This window comes from Lissotriton vulgaris, chromosome 8, assembly GCF_964263255.1.
Source record: "Lissotriton vulgaris chromosome 8, aLisVul1.2, whole genome shotgun sequence".
Taxonomy (NCBI): Eukaryota; Metazoa; Chordata; class Amphibia; order Caudata; family Salamandridae; genus Lissotriton; species Lissotriton vulgaris.
In genome coordinates, this window is record NC_141696.1 from 221,095,617 (window position 1) to 221,121,777 (window position 26,161).

At 44.0% G+C, this 26,161-nt stretch overlaps 1 protein-coding gene across 1 annotated transcript in view; it reads right to left on the reverse strand.

Moving 5' to 3' along the window:
- Nucleotides 1-26,161, reverse strand: part of URB1 (URB1 ribosome biogenesis factor) — a 783,310-nt gene that overhangs the window by 683,131 nt on the left and 74,018 nt on the right. Inside the window, exons 6-8 of the mRNA XM_086933991.1 lie at nt 23,922-24,007; nt 21,153-21,278; nt 2,281-2,411 (exon numbers count right to left, since the gene is read on the reverse strand). Coding sequence (XP_086790117.1) covers nt 2,281-2,411; nt 21,153-21,278; nt 23,922-24,007 — 343 coding nt within the window. The remainder of the gene's footprint in view (nt 1-2,280; nt 2,412-21,152; nt 21,279-23,921; nt 24,008-26,161) is intronic.

Sequence of the window (26,161 nt, forward strand, 5' to 3'; positions counted from 1 at the left end):
GCTGATGGCCATACCTGTTCAGCAGTGCTTTAGAGTTGGCAACTCACCAGTGCTTTGCGGCCTCCCTCTCAATCTTCCTTCGCACCATGTTGAGCCTCTTGCTCTCCTTCTTTGGAGGTGGCCCTATAGAGGTGTGTGCGTTGTTCGGCTCTCTTGCAGTCGCGACAATGATGGACTCAGCACTGGCGTTCCCTTGTATGCATTTTGGATCCTGTGTTGAAGACATTTACTTCTTTTCGACCTGGGAAGTAGCTGCTTTAGCCATTGCAGGTTCCCGAAAGGCTTGCTTGCCTTGATCTAAAATGCTGGAAAACATTGACAGATATAGATTACCCTTTTCTGCAGGCATCAATGTTTTGAGGAGGAAACAGAAATCTCCCTGATTTTTTCCCAACTGCAGTCCATAAGCTTCTGCAGCCCCTCTTGATCAGGCTGTTATACATTGAGAGGTCGTCTGGCAATGGTGGCCTCGAGAGGCAGTAGTCCATCTCCTCTTTGGGATGGTCTGTGTCGAGGCCATACCATGGCTCCTCGTCGAACCCTCCTTTTCCTTCAACCTCCTCAGGTTCATAAACCTCTTCCTCTGGTTCCTCTTCCTGGGGTTCTGGAGTTGGTGGAGACTCCAAGGCAGATTCCTCTTCTTCGGCGCCTATGGTCATCAAAGGTTTTACTGGGATTCAAAATGCCCTTAAGGCGAACTCCTTTTTTCGCTGAACAAGTACTGCCGTTTCTGCCTCGAGTCTTCACTTCTTCAATTGGAACTCCTGCGACTTTTTTGTGTCGAGCGTCGGTGAAGGTGTTTTCTTTGTTATCGACGGATAATAAGTCTTTGAAAGTTTGATGTTTGTTCTTCACTCCCTCTCGATCTGATGGGATAGTCAAGCCCTTCGGCATTCTGTCAGCATCTGTATTCCTTGGCTGGGATCAGTGGGTCTCATTTGCTTTCGGCTGACCTTCGGTTGCCGTTTTTTTTCAATGCGGAGACTGCCTTGTGGGATTACTTGTCGGAGGACTTAAGCTATGGGACTTTCAGAGATTTTGTTACCTACTGGGTCTTCTTTTCAAAATCCCTCAGACCTTTCCTTTTCTGTCTGACTCTTTTCAGCAGCAGTCTTGAGGATTTCGACATCCGATCCTCAGTGTACTATCTCAGCTTCCTCAACACTGTCGTCATCACTTGACAATTCCAGGTCTTTAAGCAATTGCGCGTTATGAAAATTGCCAATGTTGGTGTAATGTTCCAGCCTCTGCCTTTGGCGTCCCTTCAAGGTCTTCAATACGAAAGCAGCGCAGGCCTCGCAGTCTTCGTCACGGTGGTCCTTTGGAAGACAGAAGTTGCAAACCTCGTGGGCAAATTTGTGGGGGCAGCTTTGGTAGAATTTAAAGGGGGTATTTTCCACGTCCCCTACCTTGCCTCATTCTCTGAACACGTGATTGGTGCACGGGGTCCGGCGTCGTAGGGGAGAGGGAAGGGGCACCTTCTCTCTTGTCGTTGTCTCTTCGCAGTCTTCAGCGATGCAATGAATTTCATTTTACATTTTCAAGTTTTTCTTTAAAACCTTCGGAGCTTCTCCGTTGCTTCCAAACCCAACGGGAGGAAAAGAATCTGGAGATGGCGACTACGCACAGTAATATCCAGGGCACCATTTGACGTCACACAGGGGACAGATATACCACCAAATGGTGGTCGACGACACCCAAAAAGAAGATGAAAAAAAAAGAAAGACAATTCCAGTCCCAACCACTAGATGGCAAAATAATGCACAACAAGTTGAATCCAGAAAAAGATTCATGCGCAACACTGATTTGACAAGAGGCAAGGAATTGATGACAACGCTCATTGGCAACTTTTCTCTAGTTGCAACATAGACAGCTGAAATGGTCGTCATATCCATGCACACGGACTACAGGTCTGGTTGTTTAACAACAGACTGCAGCGTAGACTCTCAAATCTGGCACAGTTTTTAAAAATCATAAACATAACCATATTGGACTACTTCCTCAGGGAGGTCATTTTTAAGTAGTTTTATCTATTTGAGACTAGTAATCTAGGAGAATAATGAAGCAATATAGACTTGCCAAGACAGCATACCTCTATAATAATAGATGTAATACCCTTTCTACTTGAAATAACATTGCATAAAGGAATGCAAAGGGAAAAGGAAGGGAAAATAAATACCCCTGGTCTACAGTAATTACTCCTACACAGCAAAGGCATACTCTCAACCAAGGCATGCCCAGTAAAGTCAATAAAAGAAGAAAGAAAGGGACTGTGTTTACCTGCCAGCTGTACCAAGGCTTGGATCATAAAAGTTGATACCATGTTTCAAAGAGCAGCAAAGCTCAATCAAAAAGTTATGGACCAGTTCTCTTATTATATGCTTTCCTGCTTCTCCAGGCTGTAAGGCATCCTATTGAAAGAAAAGAGGCATACAATTCATATTTTTCCCTAAGCAAAATCATGAACATCTTTTTGTGACAATAGTAATGTCCAAGTTCATGTATTGTGAACATATATGTTGCATATTTAAACCAAGGCTTTTTGACGACATTTGATAAATGTAAAAATTTGCCATCTGAATTGAAATATGCACTGAAGTGCCAGACTCGCAGATTAGCTGGCACCTATTCAGAACTTTGGGAATAAGGTATTGAGAGTAATCTATTAAAAGACAAAGCCATATCCATATTTTCAATACATAAATCAATTAGGTTAGGTCACAGGAAATTGTTTAATACTCATTCTGCCACTGGCATAGTTTATAGTGCTTTTGGCTTGTGAAGATGTATTACTGCAGTTGTGTTTGGCCTATTCTCGGTTAGCAGCTATATCTCATTGATGGACTACTGGGAGTAAGCCTTAGTTGTCTATTGGCTACAACCAGATGATGTACCAATCGCTTAAGAATTTCCTAGGTCAGTACACTTGCCAAATGCCCAGCAAATGTCAGCATGTTTGGCATTTCTTGGTGATGACCGGAGTCGAGTACCCAGAAAATATACTCCTTTCTATGAAAAATAAGGGAATCCTCTGATGTTCAAGCATGAATACATTAGTAACCGGTTATGAAAAAGAACAAAGGCAGCAGAGATATCCAGAATAGAAGAGATAGCAATTACTGAGCATCAGAAAGTTATTTCATTTCAAAAGGCGCATCAGAGCAACTTGGGCGAACGTTAAATTAATAAGCTTATGTTAACGAAACAGAACCTACTTCTTAATCTCTCAAACAAAAAGAGCAGTCAAAGCAGCCTAGACCTCCATAAGTTTAACTACCATTTGATAAAAAAGTATTCCCTGACCAGCACTCACATGGCAGAGATGTGTGCATGCACACGTTATTTCCCTTATAGATACCTTATGAAGTGCATTTTATTTTAGGACGTAAATCAGGTTCGCCTAGAATGGGCACTCCGGAAATTGCAAGAGATTTCACATCTGAGCTCTCCAAACCCACCCTCACTGGGAGATACTTTGTTTAATGAGGTTTCATATTATTGTTACACATTTTTTAATCAGTTTTTCAATTAATGTTCATACTGCTTTAAAGGGTGGTTTGCTTCTTTTTTGTTGTTTGCTTCTTTTTTGTTGTTTGCTTTGCATTGGATACACTGAAGAGCTATGAGGTTCTTTATCAGATTCAGGTGGTCTTGAATGCACTAATATACCACAGTTCACAACAAATTCCTGTAAAGTCTCTAAACCTGTATTATGACCATCATTAAAGGTGATAAATATATATGAAGTTAAGAGATATTACTTACCTTTGGTAAAGGTATGTTTGGTGGATACACAAACCTCCCGCAGATTCCTCATCTTATGAATGATCTCTCCAGGCCTCAGACTGGTACTGAAAACCTTTTTATCACTAAGAGCTCCCAACACCACGAGGTGATACCATGTGGCTCACACACAATACGTACATATTTGCTTGCCTTGGTCACTGCACTAACACTTCGAGGGGATGGGGGGTAAAGAATTAAAGAATATTGATGAGGAACATTATGTGTTTACCAGAAATACCGTTATCGAAGGCAAGTAAATTCTTCTTATGGATAAACTTCCCACACATCACTCGCCTTTTGAATAAGTCCCAAGCAATACCTCCCAGGTGTACAGTGAATAGTGATGCTTCAGCTAAGGAAGTCATGCAACACAGGTTACACAAAGTACTCATCACTGCATGCCTAAAACATGAGACATAAATGCTTGGCTAATGTATGCAAATATGACCATGTATGACCATGTATGACCATGTAGCCCCAGCAGAAGTCAGAAACCAGGACACTTCTGGAGAGGGCTGCGGAGTATGCCGGTGGCTCAGTGGAGTGGAGACAAATGTCTTCCTGATGGTCTTTCTTGGCCAAAGTGTAGCAGATCTAGATACAAAGGGTGCCCCAGACAAAATTATGCATTTAGTCACTGTCTACTTGCCCTTCTTAGCACTAGCAAAGCCCAAGGAGAGGCCTGACAAATACGGTCTAATTAGCAAGACACCATTTGTCTGGGGTCCAATGGGGTATATCCTCCTTGGTTGGATGTGGAGGAGGAAAGAAAGACAGAAGAGTAATATATTGAGCACTATAAAAGGCAGAAACCACCGTGAATAAGAAGGGCGGGAAGGTGCAAAGACCAATGAATCTGGATAGAAAACTGTAAAGGGTGGATGGACTTATGGGCCAGAACTTCTGACCCTATCTGGGTAAGTTATTGCCACCAACAGAACTGTCTTCATGGTAAGAGGTCTACCGGGTAATTCTGTATTGGCTCAAATGGAGAGCCATCATGAAAGTCAAAATAAGGTAGAAATACCACTGATGAACAATAAATTGTATGTGAGGGAACGAGGTGAGCAAATCTTTCAGAAAAAGTGCCACAATTGACCATCTAAACGTTAATCATGCAATCAAATGAGGGAAGACATGGCGTAGTATCATATGTATTAGAGAAGACAATAGAACCTTCATGGCGAACATGAGGATGTAATGGAATGGGATTCAGAATACTGCCCTGTCTATTCTTTAGACAGTGGTGGCAATAGTGTCAGACAGAACCTGAATGTTGTTCCAGACCTAGAAGGGAGAAATGCATCCAATAAAAGGAAGTCTACCCAAAGTTCGAGTACATTTATAGGCAGGCACTGCTCTTTTGAGGACCAAAGGCCATGTGCACACATGGGAGCCTCCAGACCAGTGGGGAGTGAATGGACAACCCACTAAAAGATTGGAGGAGCCTATCCACAAGTGCAGATGTGAATTAACAGAAGAGGAGATCCGCACCTGATCCGTGAAACTCCCCTGATGTTTGAGCAAGTTTGAACTCAGGCACCTATGACAGGCTCTCATTTGGTGTGTGGCATCAACAGGACACACAAGACATTGAGGCCAAGCACACACAAGTTCTGCAGGGCCAGGAGCTAAGTCGGAGTTCGAAATTTTAGAATCATCTCCCAAATATCCACGATCTTGTAAAGAAGAACAAGAGTGGATCAGGTCCTATACTGCCCTATAAATGCGGACCTCTGTGAGGCAGAACAATGAGACTTCTGGGTGTTGATGGTAAAGCCCAAGTTGTGGATAAGCATAATCGTTCATCAAAGATGGCCCCCTAACCATTGCTGAGTTCTCTGCTTTCACTAGACTATTGACCAAATAATGAAATCCATGGAGTCTTGGCCACTAAAGTCATCACATCCGCCAGCACTTTCTTAAAGATGCCTGGGGCAAGCTTCAGACAGGATGGTAGAAACATTCGCCCATGAATAATCTTACAGATGGGATTAAATATATTTTTCTCAACCATATGAAAGAGGACTATCAAGGCAATAATATGTATTGATTTGAGAGAGTATTGTTCATTATGTTGTCCTTTTAAGTGTCGCTACTTACAGGTAAAATTGTAGTGAGGCCATAAGCACTGCATTTGGTGAGTGAATGATGGCTAGCATGGCTGTTGTGCAGGTTATGGATATTGGTCCTAATTTCAGGTGTTTTTAACACAACAGCTAGTATATATTTAGATAAAGCATACTGAAACCAATAACTAATAGTACATTCACAGCCATCTATTTCATATGGTAAAAGGTAATGTGATATATAATCTTACTTGTAAGATTATTCTTAAAACTTTTTTAATTGTATCTGTCACATCAATTCTGAGGTAATGAGCATTGCATCTGCTGTGCGAACTATGGCTTGAATGGCTGTTGTGCAAGTTATGAATTGCGGTCCTAACTAAACCTTGCAAATGTCAGTAGACTTTTCAGGTATAATTTAATTTTTTATTCTTTTTAACTCTTTTAATTAACATAGCTCAATAGACCATACATTACAATATGCACTTCCAACAGTGGACAGGAAGGCAGGTACAGTACTTAATCAACAGTATGTTTACAGGGTGCTTTCAGGAAGTGGAGGCCCCCAATACCTCTCAGTCGCCCAAGCTCATTCCTCAGTACTTTTGCCAGTGTGCCCATATCTTTTCCCACTTCTTAAGACACACCCTACTTTTGGAGGCCGTTTCTTCAGCGTGCTGGCACCAATCGAGGTCCTACCTCCAGTCCTCCAGCGTCGGAGGCAGCGGTGCTCCCCATCCGCTGGCAAGGTTTTGCTTCGCTATTCCTGCAGCCAAAGCCAACCATATCCCCTTGTGTCTGGGTCAGTCCAAGTCACCTTTTATCATCAGAAGCAATCATTTCACATCCAGTGGAACCAACCCCCCAACCCTGGACTTGGTTGCCGTGACTTTTTGCCAGTATCTAGCAATCTCTGGGTATTCACACAAAATGTGTATGAAGGTTCCCTGGCATCCCGCACACAAAGCGCTGTAGGGTCCTGCCCCATGTGTATAGGTGGGAGCTCGGGTAGTAGGTGCAATGTAGGACCTTAAGTTGCATTCGTCTAAATCTGGAGCGGACTGCTATTTCTCTTGGGATCTGAATTGCTTCCTGCCACTCCTCGTCATCTGTGGTTCCCAGGTCTTTTACCCATGTGTGTCGGAAGGCCCTCAAGGGATCGTTCACATTATTGATCAGCTTGAAATAGACCGTAGAGGTCGGCTTATCCTTGATTGGGTCCAGTAGCAACCTATCCTCTAGTGGGGAGTATTGTGGAATAGAGGTGTCACTGTGAATGTGGGCACGTAGTGCGTGAACTAGCCTCAGGGGTTGATATAATAGGAGTTTGGTGCAAGTTATATTACTGCTGGAGTTTCTCAAAAGTAAGGGGGAGTCTCCCTTCCACACATCACCCAGGTATTCAACCCCTATCAGTTTCCACCCTTGAAACCCCAATAGTGCTGCTACCTTCCTCAGGGGATCATCCACCCACAACGGGGTTTTACCAGTTAGCTTCCCCACCCAACCTAGTAGTTTATTGGCTTCCCTTCAACACTGTATCACCACTTTGGTGAGCTCCGGCCACTCTGCTCATGTCTTTCCGGAGTATATAAGAGGCTCACAGTTTCGTCCCGGCATGAAGGCTCTATCTGATCTATAAGCTGGTTTGTCCATGTCTGCGTAGCCGTATATCCAATCATTGATGACCTAATGGTATAGCCGAATGTCTGGAACTGCCAATCCACCATCATATGCCCCCTTCTGTAGCTTGTGCAACGCTATTCTGGGTGCGCCACCCTGCCACAGCAACTTTCTAACTTCCTGGGATACCCGTTTAAAAACTATCGGAGGGATGGGATATGGGGTGTTTTGGAGTACATATAGGAGGCGAGGTAGTGCAGGGCTCGACAAATCCGAAAAATGGTACTAGTCCTGCTGGTCTAGTACCATGGAAAATCCCCTCGACCTGACTGCAACCCACTTGACCTCCGTCTCTGAAAACGGAGCAAAAGTGACAAGTTAACAAGATTTAAAGGCATCTTTATTGCTCATTCCCTTAATGAGCAATAAAAATGCCTTTAAATCATGTTATCTTGTCACTTTTGCTCTGTTTTCAAAGACAGAGGACAAAAGTTAGTTTGACTTCCTACTCGCCAGAAAGGGCGAGTAGGACCTAAAAATAGCTCGTCCTCATCCATTCTCCCTCGCAAATGCGAGCGGGCGAGTGGATTTGTCGAGCCCTGTAGTGGCCTCATTCTAAATAAAGCCGCCCTACCCATGAGTGAAAGCAGAAGAGTGCGCCAATGACACGACATCTGCGCCAAGGCGGCTTATTTGGGAATTCCTTCTGATCCGGCCTGACATAGATACCCAAGCACTTAAAGCCCTTTGACACCACCCGGGCCGAACATTGTGCTGGAGACTTTTCAGTTATGATTGTTGACCGTAACTGCACTTAAACTTTTACACCTTTACTTGGGGGTTACAACCAAAGCCAATTATGAATTCACTTTAAACTTTTTTTTTTCTTTATAACACCTGTCAAATGATTATGGATAGGTCAGTTCAAGTAGCTACCTAAAGCAATGTCATTTAAAAATGTAGGTGACCCAATGGTGCGCTGTACTCACATGTTAATTGACTAACGGATGTGGTGATGTAAGCAAAACATGCATGTAATTGGTTTATTATCACAGGAGAATATGAGGCATAGGTATAGCACAGAGGATTTTTTTTATTTTTTATATATTTTTATTGGAATTTTTTATACATACAACATAAAGACAGAAAAACATATAACATATAATCATCAGCGTTATGTCGGTACATGGTAGCAGCCCAGCCTGGCTAAGTTGCTGGTGGTACAGGTTCACAACAACTGTGCAAGCTGCCCCCCAATCCACTATCCCAGTGAGGTGGGGGGGAGTGGGTGTGAAGGTGGAAGTAAGTAGGAAATTGAGGTGGAGAGGGAAAAGAGAAAGCTGGTAGCATACTCTAAGCTTAGTAAGTTCTCGGTGGAGTTTTGATCTGGTGGAGGAGTGTGGCTTTGTTGCTGTTCATAGTGGTTTGTATGGGTCTAGGATTTTGTCCAAGGATGCCCACATGCCCCTTCGCTGCTGTCTCCATGGTGTGTTACGTAGTGTAGTGTTGTCAGCCCCTCTGAGGTATATGACACAGTTAAGCCAACACTTTTAGTTATTATGGATATGACTAATAAGTTGTAAGTGACTAACTTTGTTAAGGTTGAAAAGCACAAAGATTCCTTTCAACTTTTGATTTTGTTCCAGAGAAAATATAGAGAGTTTGAATTACATTATTTAACATACGGGTAGATCTAATACATTGCAATGACTTAGGGCCACATGTATGAACACATTTTCCCATAGACACAGAATGGGTAAAACCCTTTGATACATCTGGCACTTAGTTCTCTTCGTATGGATCCATAAATTGCACAATATTTTCATCTAGACAACAGCCACATCAACTTCAATGATTACAATAAGGTGGGATTTTTCGCACATCATGCATAGATTTGTCTTGAAACACAAGCATGGCACCCAAACTGATCTTTAATTCCATGTCAACCCTCCGGTAAAGGTTCAATCTTACAATATGTCCTCTAACGCAAAGTTGTGACAAAATTATGCTGCATTACTTTTTAAATAGCAACAGTGTTTTAAACTGAAAGCACCAAAATGTCAGCTTCTTTTCGCTTGATGTCTTAGCATGGGCATGATCAGGTTTGCCCCACTTCGCTCTATTGCTCTTTAAGATTCAATAAGTTACTCATAAGTCTGACAATGTTCCCTCAACTTTATTCCTTATATCCATGATACCTGCCAACCAAGCGCTTATAACATGAGTTGTCTGGTGCTTGTTTTACATAGTTATTATGCTTTACCTACCTAGCTCAATTGATACCTTCATTAAAAGGAATCGAAATATCCGGAAGCTTGAATACCTTTGGACTCTTGTATGTTAGCTCCACACCAGCAAGACAAGCTTAAACTTGACCTCCAAAATATGTCTTTGTTAAGTCCTCTACTGTATTATTGTGAGAAAGCGGTTCTTACTTTGTGCAAGAAATTGGGTTATTAGGTGTTAAGGATGTCTGCCCTGCACACGTTAATAGGGCTACAATTGTTTCCTTACTGTGAACTAAGTAACCTGGGAGGTGGTGCGGGCAAGTAATCTCCATTCGCTGGCACACAATAACACTACTCAATTAAAGGATTGCCCAGTCAGCGTCTTTTCTTTGAAAAAGGAAAAGTACATTTATTACACACACAATATTAAATATTACATGTCTGTTTACAAATATATACATCAGGTAGATGAAAATATTTTTGATCACATTCTCAAATAACATTTGACCTTCAGTGGGTCGTGACCGCCCCAAATAACGATGAGCCCCCCCCCCCCTTACCAGATGCAGCATCACAATATAAGGAGGCCCTTAGCAGCTGACAGCAGATGACGCTGGTGTGAGTGTTTCCTCTCCCGGCCACCACGCCACATGCAAAGCGAGGCTGACGTGAATGGCCGGACTCTGTTATCGGCTCTTCGCCCTAGCAAACAGTCCTGGCCCTCAACGAACCTAAGCGGATGATTGTGCTGTCATCGCCGCCTGCCGCACCTGAACCCTGGGCACCTCGAGCTTCGGTCTATGATCGGTGTGGGCACAAAGATACTGGATCACGCGCCTGGGTTTCTGTGGTATTGCGTGCACGGTGTTGCGCTGGTTCCCCGGTAATCGCGGACTGCATCTCTGCTGCTCTCGCTAATTCAATTAACAAGCATTTACAATGCAATGGTTTTGCCTTTGTTAAAGTTAGAGCTATTGGCATTGCTCTTGACATTATTTTTATTTATGTTTTTTTTAACATAAATAAATGGCATTGTCATTTACAATGCCAATAGCTTAATCTCTCGCAAATGCCACACACAAACACCCACAGAGAGCCCCCCCACACACACACACAGCGCCCCCCCACACAACCACACAGCGCCCTCCACACATACACCCACACAGAGCCCCCCCCACACAGAGCAGAAGTATGCTACATTTAATGCGAGTCACAGGGCTTTAGATCTCATCCACAGAGGATACCAGACCCTTCTGGTGTGCATTAGTTATCATTCTGCGCAGTCTGTATTATATCCATCAATCTCGGCGTCACTGGAGAGCGCGAGATACCCGGAAAAATAAAGTGCGCGCGCATGACGCAGCCCCCACCTCCCAATCCTGACAGGAGCCGTTCAACACCCCCTTCGTACGCTGCGCTAGCCTCCAATTTTAAAGAGCAGTTTAGCTAAGAAATGGCACTTAAGTGAGGCACACTGATATATCCGCGGTAAACACAAGTACAATAACCGAGAATATGAAAATATATTTTTTTTAAACCCAGCAATAGAAGCTAAAGAATTGAAGCACTGAGCATACAAAGTAAACTGTCGTAGTAGGTGAATGCACAACAATACACAGTGGGCAAAACTGGACTGCAAACCACAGGAAGACTGTCACAGATTGGGACGTCCTCCAGGATGTGAACAGGAGATACCACGCCACCAACAGAGATAAGAACACCACTTCGCCGAGGACACAAAGCAAAACGCACTTTAATAAAAAGCTGCCAACAACAACATTACTGTTTAAGCCGGATTTGTTTATTTTTATCTGTGTGCCTGCCAAAAAAGCTGCATTTCTAGCGCGACTACCACGCGCCAGGGTAAAATTATTCCCTATTCTGCTTAAAATAACGTTTCCCATTCAGTGAAGTAATTTTCGGGGGGGGGGGGGGCAGTGGCCCCTCCACGCTGAATGTGTCCTTTTATCCATTTCAAAATTCTGTCTCCACTCCAGAAAAGGACTGTGCCACAGTCCCCGTGCTGCGAACCGACTGAGCTCATAAGCTACATTTAGTTAAGAGTATGGACATTGTTTGGGGAAAGGAAATGGAGGGGGAGTTGTGGGGGTAATTTCGGACTTGCAATTAATGCACATTGGTTTGGTCCGTTTGCGGAAGAAAACCACTACAAGTTAAAAATGCCTTATGGGGGCTAGATATTTTTTGGGAAGAGCAGTCAGCGGATAATTCACATTGTAATCATCTTGAAAGCAAGAGATTGGACAAGGATTTGGAGGGCCTGTAAGGGAATATATCAACGAAGCCTCCAAAGAAATCTTACCTAAAAGTGCAGATTTTTTAGAAATCATTCAGTAGAAACTGCACATGAGGTCTTTTGTCCGGGATGAAACCCTGCCAATGACTGCCTGTTAGCAATCCAGTTCGCCATTGGATTCAGGCCAATATTGTACAGGAGAGGACGAGGCGAGAGGGCTCGATGAGGAGATACTCATTTTGAAGGATTGTGTTTCAAGGGGTGGCAGGTCGGACAGTCTTGAAATTGCTGCAGGTTTATGAAGAAGTTCTTCATAACTTCTCAGGAGAGGTTAGGTCAAGACTGACGTGTGTCTCACCAGCATACGGACGGAGTAGTTAACACAGGCTCTGACTATGTAGCATCATTCTGATTGCCGGGCAAAGTATTCGGTCAGAAAAGCAACCAAGTAAGGATGAAATGCTGAGACGGCTCACACCTGATTCACAATTGTGTCTGCACTGGGACCACCACCCCACTCACCCCGTGCAGACACGTTATCTTGGCCCACTGCGGCCACTCTACCCGGTCCGTGCCCAGCCCGCCCATCACCCCCAGAACCGGCCCATCTTTAACGCCCGTCACAATTCGTCCTCGGGACTCCAACTTCGACTCAAGAGACGGACATCTTTACCCCCTGACACTGCGCTCCACCCCGTGAGCCTGCACGTCACCCCGTGACCCTGCGCTTCTTTGGTATCAATAGGAAAATTCTATGGTAAAGGGGGCGAGAATAATAACAGAAAATTCCATTTAGAATCATAGCCTACATTTACTAAACCGACCTGGAAAGAACCCAAACTTGAGCAACTTACAAAAGCTTTCAATCCAATTGAATGCATTCGAGCCTTTCCACTGTGTTTGACACGTGATGCAGAATTTAATCCAGAATCAGGTGTTACCTTACTATTATGAACTGTAACATTATCACTACGATTTGTACAAAATCATTGTCAGTAGACTGCGTTCTACTTCCAGGAACACGCAAAATACTTTGAGATTTCCAACTGTTACTAACTTTACTTTCATAGACACAGCACGGGTCGTTCTAGAAGTGCTGGGCCCACGTGCATCCCTGGCTCAAATTAAGCACTGACTCATGCGCTCTCCTCGGTCTACTAAGCTGAATCTCCTTCACTCGCTCTCTCGCCCCCTTGTTCCTCCCACTCCACCCACGGATTGTTCGTGTTTGGCTCGCCCCCACTCTGTGTGTCCTTATGTCCAGCTGTTCAGAGAAGCCCAGCTGAGGGCCTCTAGGACGTCAAGGGGTTGAACACTCGAGTTGTAATTCTTTGATTACCCCCCGTCGGTCTGGCTCCTGTGTAAGGCGCTTTGCTTCTCCTGTAGGTCTGGGAGGACACGTGTGAGACTCTGCCCCAGCTCTTCTAGCCTGGTCTGACCCGAAGGAAGCCCGGAGCCCAGGGATGCCTGGAAGACCCCCCTCCCGCTCTTGTCGGTCTGGCTCCTGTGTACGGCGCTTTGTTTCTCCTGTAGCTCTGGGAGCAGAAGTGCGAGACTCTGCCCCAGCTTCCAGAGAAAAGAAAGGCAAGCTCTCCCCCTGATCAGCACTGGTGCCATTTCTAAATCTAACACAAACAGCAACCCGAGCAGAGCGGTCCAAGCACTGGAGGACACCACAAACCCTCTGAGTGAACGCTGCACCCAGCACTCCCCATGGCCCACTGCCCACTCCCCACGGCCCTACGCATGGGAGACGCTGCGTGCATTCCACGTGTTCTTTTCGGCCAAGTCATAAAAAAAAAAATCAGTCTCAATATTGTGACGCATGCCCCCGTTACGAGTGCTCGCTTAATTCAGATGGGGCCAGTAACAGCAGGTCCCGGGTCCATTGGGTTTTTCGGATCGCTGTCATTATATGCAGAGATTTCCACTGCTAGAAGCAGCCGGTGGAAGCTTTTTCTTTGATGGGGGGGGATGGGGGGGGCGGGAGGGGGCCAGAGATGAGATTCGTTGTAGAATAGTCTTCAAACAAACGGGGCTGAATAGTTCAGGGTGACTACTCCGAAATGCACACGCGTCTGACAGTTCTGCAGCATGTCCCTCCCCCAGAACCACCTCTTACTGACAACTTCGATATTAAGACTACCTTGTACTGACAGACCTTTAGTATACACTGGCCCTACCTTACTGGTCCTCTCCTATTACCCATATACCTTTCGCTCACCTTCCGCACCCGACGCTTGAGCAGTGCCTCCGCTGCAAACACTCGCTCCCCAACAGCCGAGAGCTCCATGTCCGTCCCGTTCCCTACACCCGTCAGTGGCCCAGGCAGCCCATAATACTCTCGTGACGTAACTGTCGTTGCCAGCGCCGTTGCTAAGGACTGAGCTCCGTGGAATATTCCGCTGCACCTCCATTGGCTGCAACGCCAGTACCGCCCCTCCCCTGTCCCAGAGTGTTGCTACGTGACCTGCACAGGAGAAACGGCACTGCGGGAACAGGGCGGCCCAGGCAGCGGTAGGGGGGCGGGAACGGGAGCCGAGGCAGCGGTAGGGGGCGGGAACAGGGCCGGGGAGACACGGAGAGCGGGAGAGGGGGTGGGAACCGGCAAACATTTCGCTCACCTTCCGCACCCGACGCTTGAGCAGTGCCTCCGCTGCAAACACTCGCTCCCCAACAGCCGAGAGCTCCATGTCCGTCCCGTTCCCTACAGTGCCGGCAATGCCGGACCAGACTCGGGGGCGTTCCCGGCGTCGCGTGACGTCGGCAAAAGCCAAAGAATGTCGGGAACGCCCCCGTGTCTGGTCCGGCATTGACGGACAGGCCCCTCATCCAATGGCTAGGCTCCATTTACGGAGCCAGCCAATGAATGACGAGGGCCGACCCAAAGCACACTACAGTTCTCATCAAGTTTTCGCCTGCGCGAAAAAGATGCGCAGAGCGCATCTTTTTGGCGAGGCAAAACCTAAAAAGTGCTCGAGGCTGCTGAGTGTTACCAGCGGAGGCAGCTGAATTCCGTTTGAGAAGCGTAGCAGCAGGGGTGGCGGAATGACTACGCAGGATCAGAAAACTCTTAAAGCAAAAGTCAACACGACCCACGAAGAACCAAGTGTCAGGGACAAACTGGAGAAAGTACTTGAAAAAAGAGACCTCCTAAATAAAGGTAAAAGGGAAGTTGGAGGGGGGTAAAGAAACCAGGCAATCTTGGAGGAGCGAACAGTTTAAAAGAAAACCTAACTGCAGGCACTGTAGGCACTGGAAACCCTCCATCCATTGCTAGACATTATCCTGTGCTTAAAAAAACCCCAATACTTACCCCTACTCCTGCTCCCATCCCTACTCCTGTTTTAATCGAACTTAGTAGCCCACCTGGCATGGTCTCAGCTCAAGATGTTATACAACCTTCGCTGCAGCCCGTACAATCGCCTATGATTGACCTCAGAGGAGAGTCTATTGCGAATAAGGAAACTCTGTCACCAGCCCCCACTCCTGGCGACCAAGCTACAATAGCCATTACCGTTGCCTCTGCTACTGATGATATTACCCTCTCCACCATCTCTACTGTTTCCACCCCTACCGACCGTGAAGCAGCAAAAGACATCTCTGTCAAGGATAAAAAGGAGGCAGAAAATGGTCTTGAAAATGAGAATCATAGACCAACCGACCCACAGACCCCAGACGTAGCGAATGAAAACTTCTTCTCCACTCAGATGGCTCTCTATCGGGGACAGGTGATGAGGCATCAAGCGCATCAGAAAACAGCAAGTCTGAAGTGAAGCAAAGCGACTTAGTGGCGGGTACTATAAAAAAAAGGCTGAAGCAAAAGACGTAGCCAGCTGAAATGGGATCACTCAGATCTACAAGGGACTTTATCCTTGGGGGTAACTAATCAGTAACATGGGGCAAGTCCACAGCTAACCTCCGCAAGTATGCACAAACCCTCTTTGCTATTGATTCTTGAGTCTATTAAACAATTCCAAGAAGAAGCTAGAACAGATAGTCTAGCTGCAAGGGGGACCTCCAAAAAATTTCAGGGCGGTATCCGAAAATTAAACAAACGAAATCGGCGACAGGGTCTCTATGGTGGAAGGAAGAACAGAGACTCTCAACACTGAAGTAATGCAAGTAAAGAAACAATCTGCAACTCACGAGGCTTGCCTTACCAATATAATGATCAAGCTGGAGGAGCATGAGAACAGGATGCAGAGGAACAACTTGTTCCGCAGCAAAGCCCGGCAGTGAAAAAGGTTAACCGGCTGATTAACTTTATTTCAACCTTAAACTTTTGTATTATTGTAGTGTAGGAGAGCAGGATGGGTGTGTTTTTTGGGTAGATGAAGGGATCGGGGGTCTGAGCGGGGGTCAGGATGATGGGGTGGGTGCCGGGGTGGGGTGGGGTGGGGGGGGGGGGGGGGGGGGTCTTGGTCGCCGTAAAAAAGATATAGGCCACCATTAGAACCAAATAATGTATCCACTAAATAAACTTAGGATTGTGTCATTAAACATCTGTGGTCTGAACGATCTATCAAAGAGGCAGAGAACTGCACAGGCATTACGTTTGATGGGGGCAGATATAATAGGTCTCCACGAGACCCACATTGAAGGGGGCCAGAAACTCCTGCTGAATTCTCTTGGGTTTAAAACTGTTGGGGCAACGTCTCAGGGGGCTAAGGTAAAGGGGGTTGGGATTCTGGTCCGGAAAACATCATAGCTAGTAGTTACTCAAGTTAAATCTGACACACTAGGAAGATGGGTTCTTGCAAGGTGCTCCTTATCTTCTAAATTCACATTTACAATATGCTCAGTCTATGCCAGCAACCTAGATGACCCAGGTATAATAAATCAAGTAAACGAAGAGCTTGCTCACTGGCCACTGCCGGTAATTCTATGCGGGGACTTGAATTTAAACCTGCCCAGCACCTGGGAATCAGCAGGGTCATGGACTTATAAAGGCAGGAAACCCAGTGTTCCGAGCGTTACTTGACTTGATAAATACTCACGGATTAAAAGATGTCTGGGCCTGTCTGAAGCCGGATCTGATCAGCTTTACTTTTTTCTACGCTCCTCATCTGTCATTAGCCAGACTCGATTATTTCTTTGTCTCGCCTGCCCTTATTCACAATTGCTCTATTGATGTAGCCCCCAACTTTTGTCGGATCACAACCCCCTTAATGTAAATCTAGATGGCTGGGCTAACCAGGAGTCAATCTCGCATTAGACCTTTGAAAATGCACTATTGTATGATAACAGCTACCGAGAACATATGGCCGGGTGGATACAAGAATTCGTTAATATAAATAACGGGACAGCTTCCACCATGGTTGTATGGGACACTCTCAAGGCAGGTATAAGAGGCGAGACATTGCGTTTCTCTATTAGGAGGAACAGAAAGGAGAAGATGCAAATCAACTTGCTGCTAGCACCGATGATAGATGCGGAGAGAAAATTAATACAGGCGGTCCAGGTAGGAATGGGAGTAGATGAGGCACAGTTAGCGGTTTCAATGGCCAAATCAGAGATGGGTACCGTGTTGGAGAGAAAATAGCCATTAAATGGGCAGTATCAAAAGAGAAATGCTACGAGTTGGGAGAACGTATTGGTCATCAGCTTGCCATTGCTACTAGGCAGCAGGCAAATGCTAATTCCATCACTACAATAAATATAGATACCGAATGAACAACCTCTGCCGTAGAAAAATAGAGGAAGCATTCAGGAAATTCTACGAGAAACTTTATTCGGAAGAAATATAAGGAACAAATGCAGACACACAAACTAAGGTCAGGAAGTACCTAGCGACAATACCCGCTGTCAAACCTAATGCGAATGCATACGGGGCAATAGAAATCTCTCCAACGTGGGACGAGATTTTAACAGCACTCACTAGCCTTCTGGATGGCAAAGCTGCCGGGATGGATAGTATACCTGTTGAATTTTACAAAGTTTTCTCTCCACTAATAAAAGAGGTTTTCATTAAGGTAGTAAGATCTATCTTTGAGGGGATTAAACCGCCAGACTCTTGGTCATCAGCCAAAATAGTGATTTTCCCGAAAAAGGACAAATAACCTCTGGAAATGTCATCATACAGGCCCATAACATAAATCAACACTGACTCTAAAATTTTCTCTAAAACTATCGCCACCAGACTCTCTGCCAACATTGAGCCATTAGTCTCCAATTGGCAACACAGATTCATACCAAAAAAAGGTACTACCGAGCACGTCCATCGCACTATTACCTTATTTGATGCCGCAGAGGTGTCAGGAGACCCCGATCTCATTAATCCTTCTAGACGCTGAAAAAGCGTTCCATCGGGTCTCCTGGTAATTTCTATGGACTATCATGATGAGGATTGGTTTCGGTCCGAGAATAGTTCAGGCGGTGCATGCATTTATCAAGATCCTACCGCTAAAATATTCATTAATGGCCATCTGACAGAGCAAATTAAGATCACAAGAGGAACGAGGCAGGGGTGTCCTTGCTCACCCCTGCTCTTCGCTCTCTACATTGACCCTTTGATAAAAAGAATTGAGCTAAATTCCTCTATTTTGCCATTGAGCAGGTTCGACATAGACACAAAGATCATGGCTTATGCCGATGACCTAGCTATATTAACTCCTGAACCCGACTCTGCCATCAGGGTTCTGGACAAGAAGCTCAGGGAATTCGGATACAATCTCTGGCTATGCCCTAAATAAAACAAAAACACAGATTGTCGTTAATGGGAAATTAAGTTGGGTTGACAGTAGAATAACTGAGAAAGCGAAATATTTAGGAGTCAATATAGTCTCAGACCTAGACACATTGGTGTCAGAAAATCTGACTCCTCTCGCTACCAATATGGAAAAATCCCTCCGGAAAATTGATAACTTACATTTAACTATCGTAGGAAGATGTAACGTCCTAAAGATTACATACTTTCCTAAGCTACTTTACTTTTTCTGGACAATCCCGCTTATATTTAATAATCGCACACTTGTCGTGTTTGATCAAATCTTTTTGCGGTTTATCTGGGCCTACAAGCAGCCAAGAAGAGCCTTTAATCTCCTCTTTCTACCTAGGGAAAGGGGAGGCTGGGCTCTCCCCAACTTAAAATTATATTACTCTGCTGCGGCACTACAACACTCCTGTGAACTATTATACGAGAACTGGGTCTTAAATCCATCAGGAATGCCTTCTTCTTACCTTCTACTTCTGGGGGAAAATGTAAGGCACGGTCTTTGGCGTCAACTGGAACTCGACTACTACAAGCGAGTTCGATTTAAGACTATGTTCAGTGCTTACAGGGTCTTCTGTAATGTTTGCAAAGTATTTGGAATATCCAAGCTAAACTGTTACACCCCCATTAGACATAATGATAACCTGTCTCTGATATTTAAAAATGCATATCTTCATCAATGGTATTCGGCAAGCATAAGCAGATTAAGGGATCTGTTTAACACCGGCCACATCCGGTCATTTCAAGACCTGCAAACTTGTTATAAGCTGGGCAATAATCAGATCTTCCAATATCAGGCTATCACGAGCTATCTAATACATAAAACTGGGGGGTCTGCAGGGTTTGCAGCAGTTGGCCTTATTGATAAACTACTAAGCCCTAACTTGCCAAGGATAGGAAATATCTATTCTACCTTGAATGAACCGCGGCCAGATGACATGAGCAAAACTGACGCTAAATGGCAGCTTAAATTGAACACTCCACCGAATGCTTTCTGCTCTGCTCTGGGCCTAGCACAAACATATCTCCTATCATCTAAATTGCAAGCGCAATTTTACAAACTGTTTTTTTTTATACATAACACCCAGTAGGGTCACTAAATGGGCAACCGGTCCCGGTGCCAACTGCCCACGCTGTACAGAATATAGCACGGATGCAGTACATAGGTTTGCTACATGTCCTAAACGTAATCCCTTAATCGTAGAGGTTCAACACTTTTTAAGCAGAATTCTCCCTTTAGATATTCATCTTACACCTAGTACCATTATGCTAGGGCCATATGACCGATTAGATCCGAAAGAAGGTGGGGCATTAATTTTGTTGCAATGTCCATCTTGCGGATATGTATAGCCACATACTGGAAAGATCTGAATCCCCCCTCTTTTGGCCAATGGCAAGAGAGACTGCTCGCTACATATAGGCTGGAATGGGCAATCTATGCTAAAAAAAGTCATAGGGCAAAAAAAAGGGGGCTTGGCAGTCTGGGATCCTAAGACTAATTGGCTCGAACTATGAATACCCACGATGGATAATGTACTGGCCTTTTTATATTACTTTGTGTTCTCGCCTCTTCCCCTCGGACTCCGATCCCCTCTCCCCCCTCCTCCCCCACTTGGCCCCCTCTCGGCTCTCTGCCGCCATCCCCCCCTCCCCCCGACTCATCTCCCATTTCCGCCTCAGTTTCTCTCCTTTCTGTGGTATTATTCTTGTTTTAGGAGACATGATCTGTTTCCAGTTCATTTTTTTACTTAGTAATTATTGTCGAGCTAATGTTGAAACTCTCAAGGACAACTATTTCAAGTGGCCCAAGTGTGAGTTTGTTAGTTCAACTTATAACAGCATCATTTTTCATGAGTGTTTGCTCCGATTCTAGTTACTGAAAGTGCTCAATAATATGTAGGACCTTCCAAGTTCATAAGGAAATAATAATTAGACAGCTGCAATCTATGGTCCTTATCAAATCCTCTGCTGCACAGTGCTAACAGAATTCTTAAATCCTTATGTCAAACTCTAGTTTGTCTTGTCCCCTGAGTTTAATCTCACAGAAGTATTATCCCCTTGTGTACGTCCCATGAGCCCAGACAGTGATTAATCTCACCCACTTTCCCATGAAAACTATTGTTGGGCTATCTATGCTGCAGAGACTACCCATGGTACTGTAATAATTTCTTGCTATCCACTAAGCGCCAGAATCCAACAGGAATCCAAACACAATCAGCTGCCATGTGCTAAAACCACAGCCGTTCATACTGAACCTTGACTTTTAATGTAATCAAAAATGCATATATAATAGTGACTATGGACTTCATCTATCATTTAAAAAACAACATTTTCCAGCTCTTTGTTTGCTCCACGAGCCATATCTTGGAAGTGCTGGAGCATAATATAATGGAAATATCTTAGGCTCGCTCACATACAATTTTTGCAGCAGTTTAATATCCATGTGACCATTTTGCTCTGCAGTGAAAGATTACCTTCACATCATCTGTGCTGACATCCACAATCCCATCCCAACGGTAAAGTGAAGCAATCTGACTTAAAACATTTGCATTGAAGAAGCGGACCTTTTGTGTTTTGGTGATGTTTTGATTTCGAACCACCTGCAAGCAAGAGCAGAGAGGTGTTACATCAATTAAAATCAATAATCATTTGAAAAATAGCAAGTGCCATGTGTTAGTCATTCTTTCTGAAGCGCACTACAGGTTGAGCAATCTGAGTGGAGGGATAGAAGAAGAAAGAGTGTTAGTGACTGGGAAATGTGTAACAAGACAAAGAATTAGGCTGGTGGAGCAGGAACAGCAATGGATTAAAAATCATAAATACAAGTAATTCCAAACCAGGTTTACATCTATAAAAAATTCTTGGAGAACTCCTTTGTTTCCTTATTTGTTCAAATCTTTATACTGCAGGAGATCAAAATGTATAAGAAAGATAACTATAACAATATTAATATAGACAGCTCTACAACTCACCGCTAGAAGAAAGATGGCAACTCTTTACTGGAAGATCTTTAACAAAAAATAATGTATCCAAGCAACCCACAGGCTAATCTTTACTTTGGTAATCGGCACCTCCTTTCCATCTAAGTGCCTCCTTTGCAACCCTTAAGCCTCCTTTCCATCTAGGACTGTGCTCGCACTGCCATTCCTCGTTCCTTCACTGCCCGGATGGTGTTTTCTTAAATCATCAGCCTTGTGCCCCTCTTGTCCCTGTATTCTGAGACCCTCTTACTGTCTCACCCTGAGTGTGAAACATTGCCATCTTTTTGTCCACCTGCTATGCTCGAGCATTCTTCCTAAACAGTCCTCTTGGTATCCCTGTAACACTTTAGACTCCCGTCCACCCTTTTGCATCCCTATGCAAACTTATCCAGGCCTGATGAAGATGAATCATACTCTAAAATGACAGTGATTTCATGAAATCCTCTCGGAGCCATGGCTGTTGAACCTCACTATTGTGGATCTTACTGACTGAACAGGATCTTGCCGAAGAATAGTGGACTTTTCCCCTTATTAGTGAAGGTTGATCTAAATGGATACATCCACTTTGCTTTGGCCTTCAATTGGAACAGCATCTGTCATTATTGAGGATTGGTCAGAAACAAATTTTAGAACTTTTTCCCCAGAGGATGATTATATTTAGTAGTCTTACCCTACTAAGATCCTCCTTTATGTAGCTGCGGAATTTGGCGAGGGTGATATTTGGGCAGATGTCTGTGTGCTGCTAGGACCGCATAGGACAAGCTATCGGCTCAGGAAGGATTGACCAAATTATTGCAATACCAGGTGACTGCTAGTCCGATGGTGACTGGACTTCCGCCAGACCAGAAAAGACTTTGTGGGATGTCAACCCTGCAAACAGGATCCAGACACCAGTTTTGTGGACCAGGAGTACCTGCAAGCAAACCCGTTGATTGTGTCACATCTAAACAACCTTCATCCCTTGCTTCAGACCACTCCATAGGAATCCATTTACAACACGAATAAAGTGGCTGGAACTAGGAGAAGACTGCTTCTCCTGTGGAGGTAACTGTTTCAGAGGACCTTGCTGATCCCCCTGCGTAGCTCCCTTCCTGAGTTGGTCAAGTTCAAGTTTTCCTTGCAAAATGTTTCTAAGTGTCATATTTTTTGAATTTGCCAGTGCTTGTTCATGATTTAGTAAAATGCTCCGATTTATTATTTCTCGTAAATTCCATATCTCTGGAACCCTCAGGTGGAGCTTTGTCGTTTTGGTGTCTACATTCTAATTTTTAAAAAACAGTCTAAGTTTATAAATTGTTGGCAGGTTTCTCGAGTGATTTCTTCTTCAATTAATTTGGTATTCTTTAAATACTTTACACTTGTGCCTTTGTGTAAGACTTGCTTCTCAGTGCCACACCTAACCAAGGTTGACCCGAAGTTTTAACAAAGGGAACCTAAGGGGTTGGTAAGTATATTACATGGTGAGGTTGCGTAACTACACCGTTTAATACACCCAATTTCCTCACTTCTGTCCATTAATTTAGCTGAATTGGCCCAGTGTTCATGTGGCCCATATCACTGGCCAGGACAATCTTTTAGTCCTCACCTTAGAATCTTTTGGCAATCGCAAGAGGGACTGGGAAGAAGTTGGAGGCTGATGCAGTATGGGCAATAACAATATTCATTATGGAGGAATAGTATCACAAAGTTAAATGTGGAATACCAGCATATGGAGTGTAGAATTCAACACCAGTATATTTAAGAGAAGTCACATACTACCTTGTGGTCCCTGGGCCAGCTTTTGTCACGTCCTTGGGATGTCTGAAAAGTCATTCTTAAAAATGTCATGCGATTGGGATTGCTGGTTGTACGTAACTGTAGCGTGTTTAATAATGTTACCATATTGTATAATGTGCGATACAGGATATGTCATGTGGCAGCTTTTTATTTTTTCTTTCCTTCATCTGTTATACCTTTTTGTTCTGTATTAAAAATCAATAAAGACATTTAAAAAAATGTTTTTAAAAAGTCACATACTATAATGGTCAGTGACCAAAACAGAAATTGGGAAAGAAAAAATGTGAATTGCAACTATGTAAGAATCTTCTATTGCACACATCCCCATACTAAAAAACAATGCTTTGCTGTGCAGAGGAAACAATATACAGTAGGTTAGCAAACAAAACATTTTCAAATGCATTTTCAAGAATTAAAAAAATATATATTGCCAACCTCTCCCCAACACTTAACACATGCATATGAGGAGCGCTGCTGGGGACAAACCTTTGTCTGCAGGGAAGACAGGAGGAGATTGATTGTAGAAATCCGGTCTTCTTTTATTCCAGTGCTAAATATGGCAGGAATAAAATCTAAAATGAAAGTGAAAATGTACACTGGTGACCTTGGGAAGTGGTAGATACAGAAGAAGAGGTTATTTATGTACGAACATTGCCGCTACTCCATATGTAACAGTTAACATCGCTGTGGATAAAAAGTCTCACATGAGCAAGAACCTATGTCCATCATAGAACATCCTATATGCGGTCATCTTGCACCAAATATCAAGGAAGATGAGTTGGTGTGGGTCAAATATAGAGAATGCAGAAAGGGAGCCTGAGAAAGGGGGAGAAAGAACAGACGTGTGAGATCATGTACAATGCAAGTAGCGGTGTGCGGAGCGGGATGTGTGGTGGATATGGCAGAAGGTAGCTTGGGAACTGAAAAAAACATCACTGGAGGGATTGTTACACTTAATACATTTCATGTGCTTACTTGACTAACACTTGTTTGACTCCTATTGACGTAGGATGATTGTGACAGTGTGCCTACTGCAGTATATCGGTGTGTAAATGTGTGTGTGTGTTGGTATGTGTGCGCGAGGTTGTGGTGAGTGAGTGCGGGTTTTTGTGTATGTGGAGGTGTTCTCTTCCTGACATTTTATAATACGCCGCGCTCATGTCTCAAGAAACAGTGATAATGAAAGTATATTCAAAACTCAACAAGATAGATACTTTATAAATTATTTCTCGTCATAAAAATGCGAAGGAGGATATTTCAGTGTAATTGAAATACTAGAGCCTTAGAGGGCTGGCAACCAAAATGGCCGGTCTGTGACTGGGCTCCTTGACATTTGTAGGGAAACTGGACAAAATACAAGCGTGGGGCTGGCCTCCGGAGTTCAGTGCCAACAGTCTCTAGAAGCGCACCATCCAGGGGTGAGACCAGAGGCCCCATAGGACAGTGAACACGGATGCACCCTATTTGAGAGACAATGAGGGGAGGGAATTTTCTTTTAAACAGAGTATAGTTTCTCCTTTGAAGAACACATATTCCCGAATATTGTGTCCAGCATGGGGTCAATGTAGAAAATGACCTTTACTGGTGTGGATTTTGTATGTTAGGAGGGAGCATTTGGCACACACAAAATCGGGAAAAGATGCTTTGGTTGGAAAATAAGTTTCTGCTTTATGGCATTATGATGATTTTATTAGCCAATTGTCCACAGGAAAGAATAAATTAAGATATTTAATTGTCCAAAATCTGCCATTGCATTTTCTGTTGTGAATTTTCACAATGTGCCTGGTGCAGACTTGACATCCAGTGTTACAACCTATAATTAGTAATCGGGATTGTCCATTGGGAAAAAACCTTGCAATTTTTCCTTGTGCAAACAAGCATTCTACAGAATGATGCTGCAATCCATACCCTCCCAGTTGGAATTGATTGTTTGGAGAAAGGTGAACCTCCTTAACATCATTTTTTTGTTGTTTAGGGGCTGAAGATACAGTAGGTCTGATTTCCTGCTTTAGGTCTTTCTTTTGTACTGGAATGCAACAGGAGGATATGAAGGAGTACATCCATTTTCATTTCCAGGACAATTGGAAAGAAAGCACCGTTTGTTTCTGTGGGAAATAGTTGATTTATTGATGCAGTTCTTGAAGTTGAAAGTAGTTTATCCAGTCTGCGAGATAAGTTAAAAAGATTACACTGAATAACATAATGGAATGCAGGAGGTAGGCACTGCTTTGCAGTTAGCAACAAAAAGGTGCCGTACTCCTCCAAATTTTGGGTGCCGTCTGCGATGACACGGTTGCTGCTGTTTGTACTTTCAGTCAGGGTTTGGGACCTTTGCTAAAAGTGGTAATTCCCCATTGATTTTGGAATTCTATCTTCCTTTCAAATCCATGGCTTTTAAAGCTTCTGCCTCTTCCTTACTCTGTGTATCTACTAATTTCCTTATCAGAAGAACACTGTACAACGGAATGGAAACTGTCAATAAGCTTTTTTACCCCTAGTTTTCAGGCTAGTTCAGATTAGCCATAACGGCATAGGTAGAGAAACTTCAGGAGCATGTCCATCTGGTACCCAGCCTAATAAGCCCATGGCAACACTTATGACATGGATGGAAATTAGTGAGTGCTTCATAAAAGAGCTCATTCAATACAAATGTGTTTTGGGAAATTTTCAGTTAATCTCAGCTGGACTTCCAAAGTGCCATGTCACAACGGCAACATAAGGGTTGG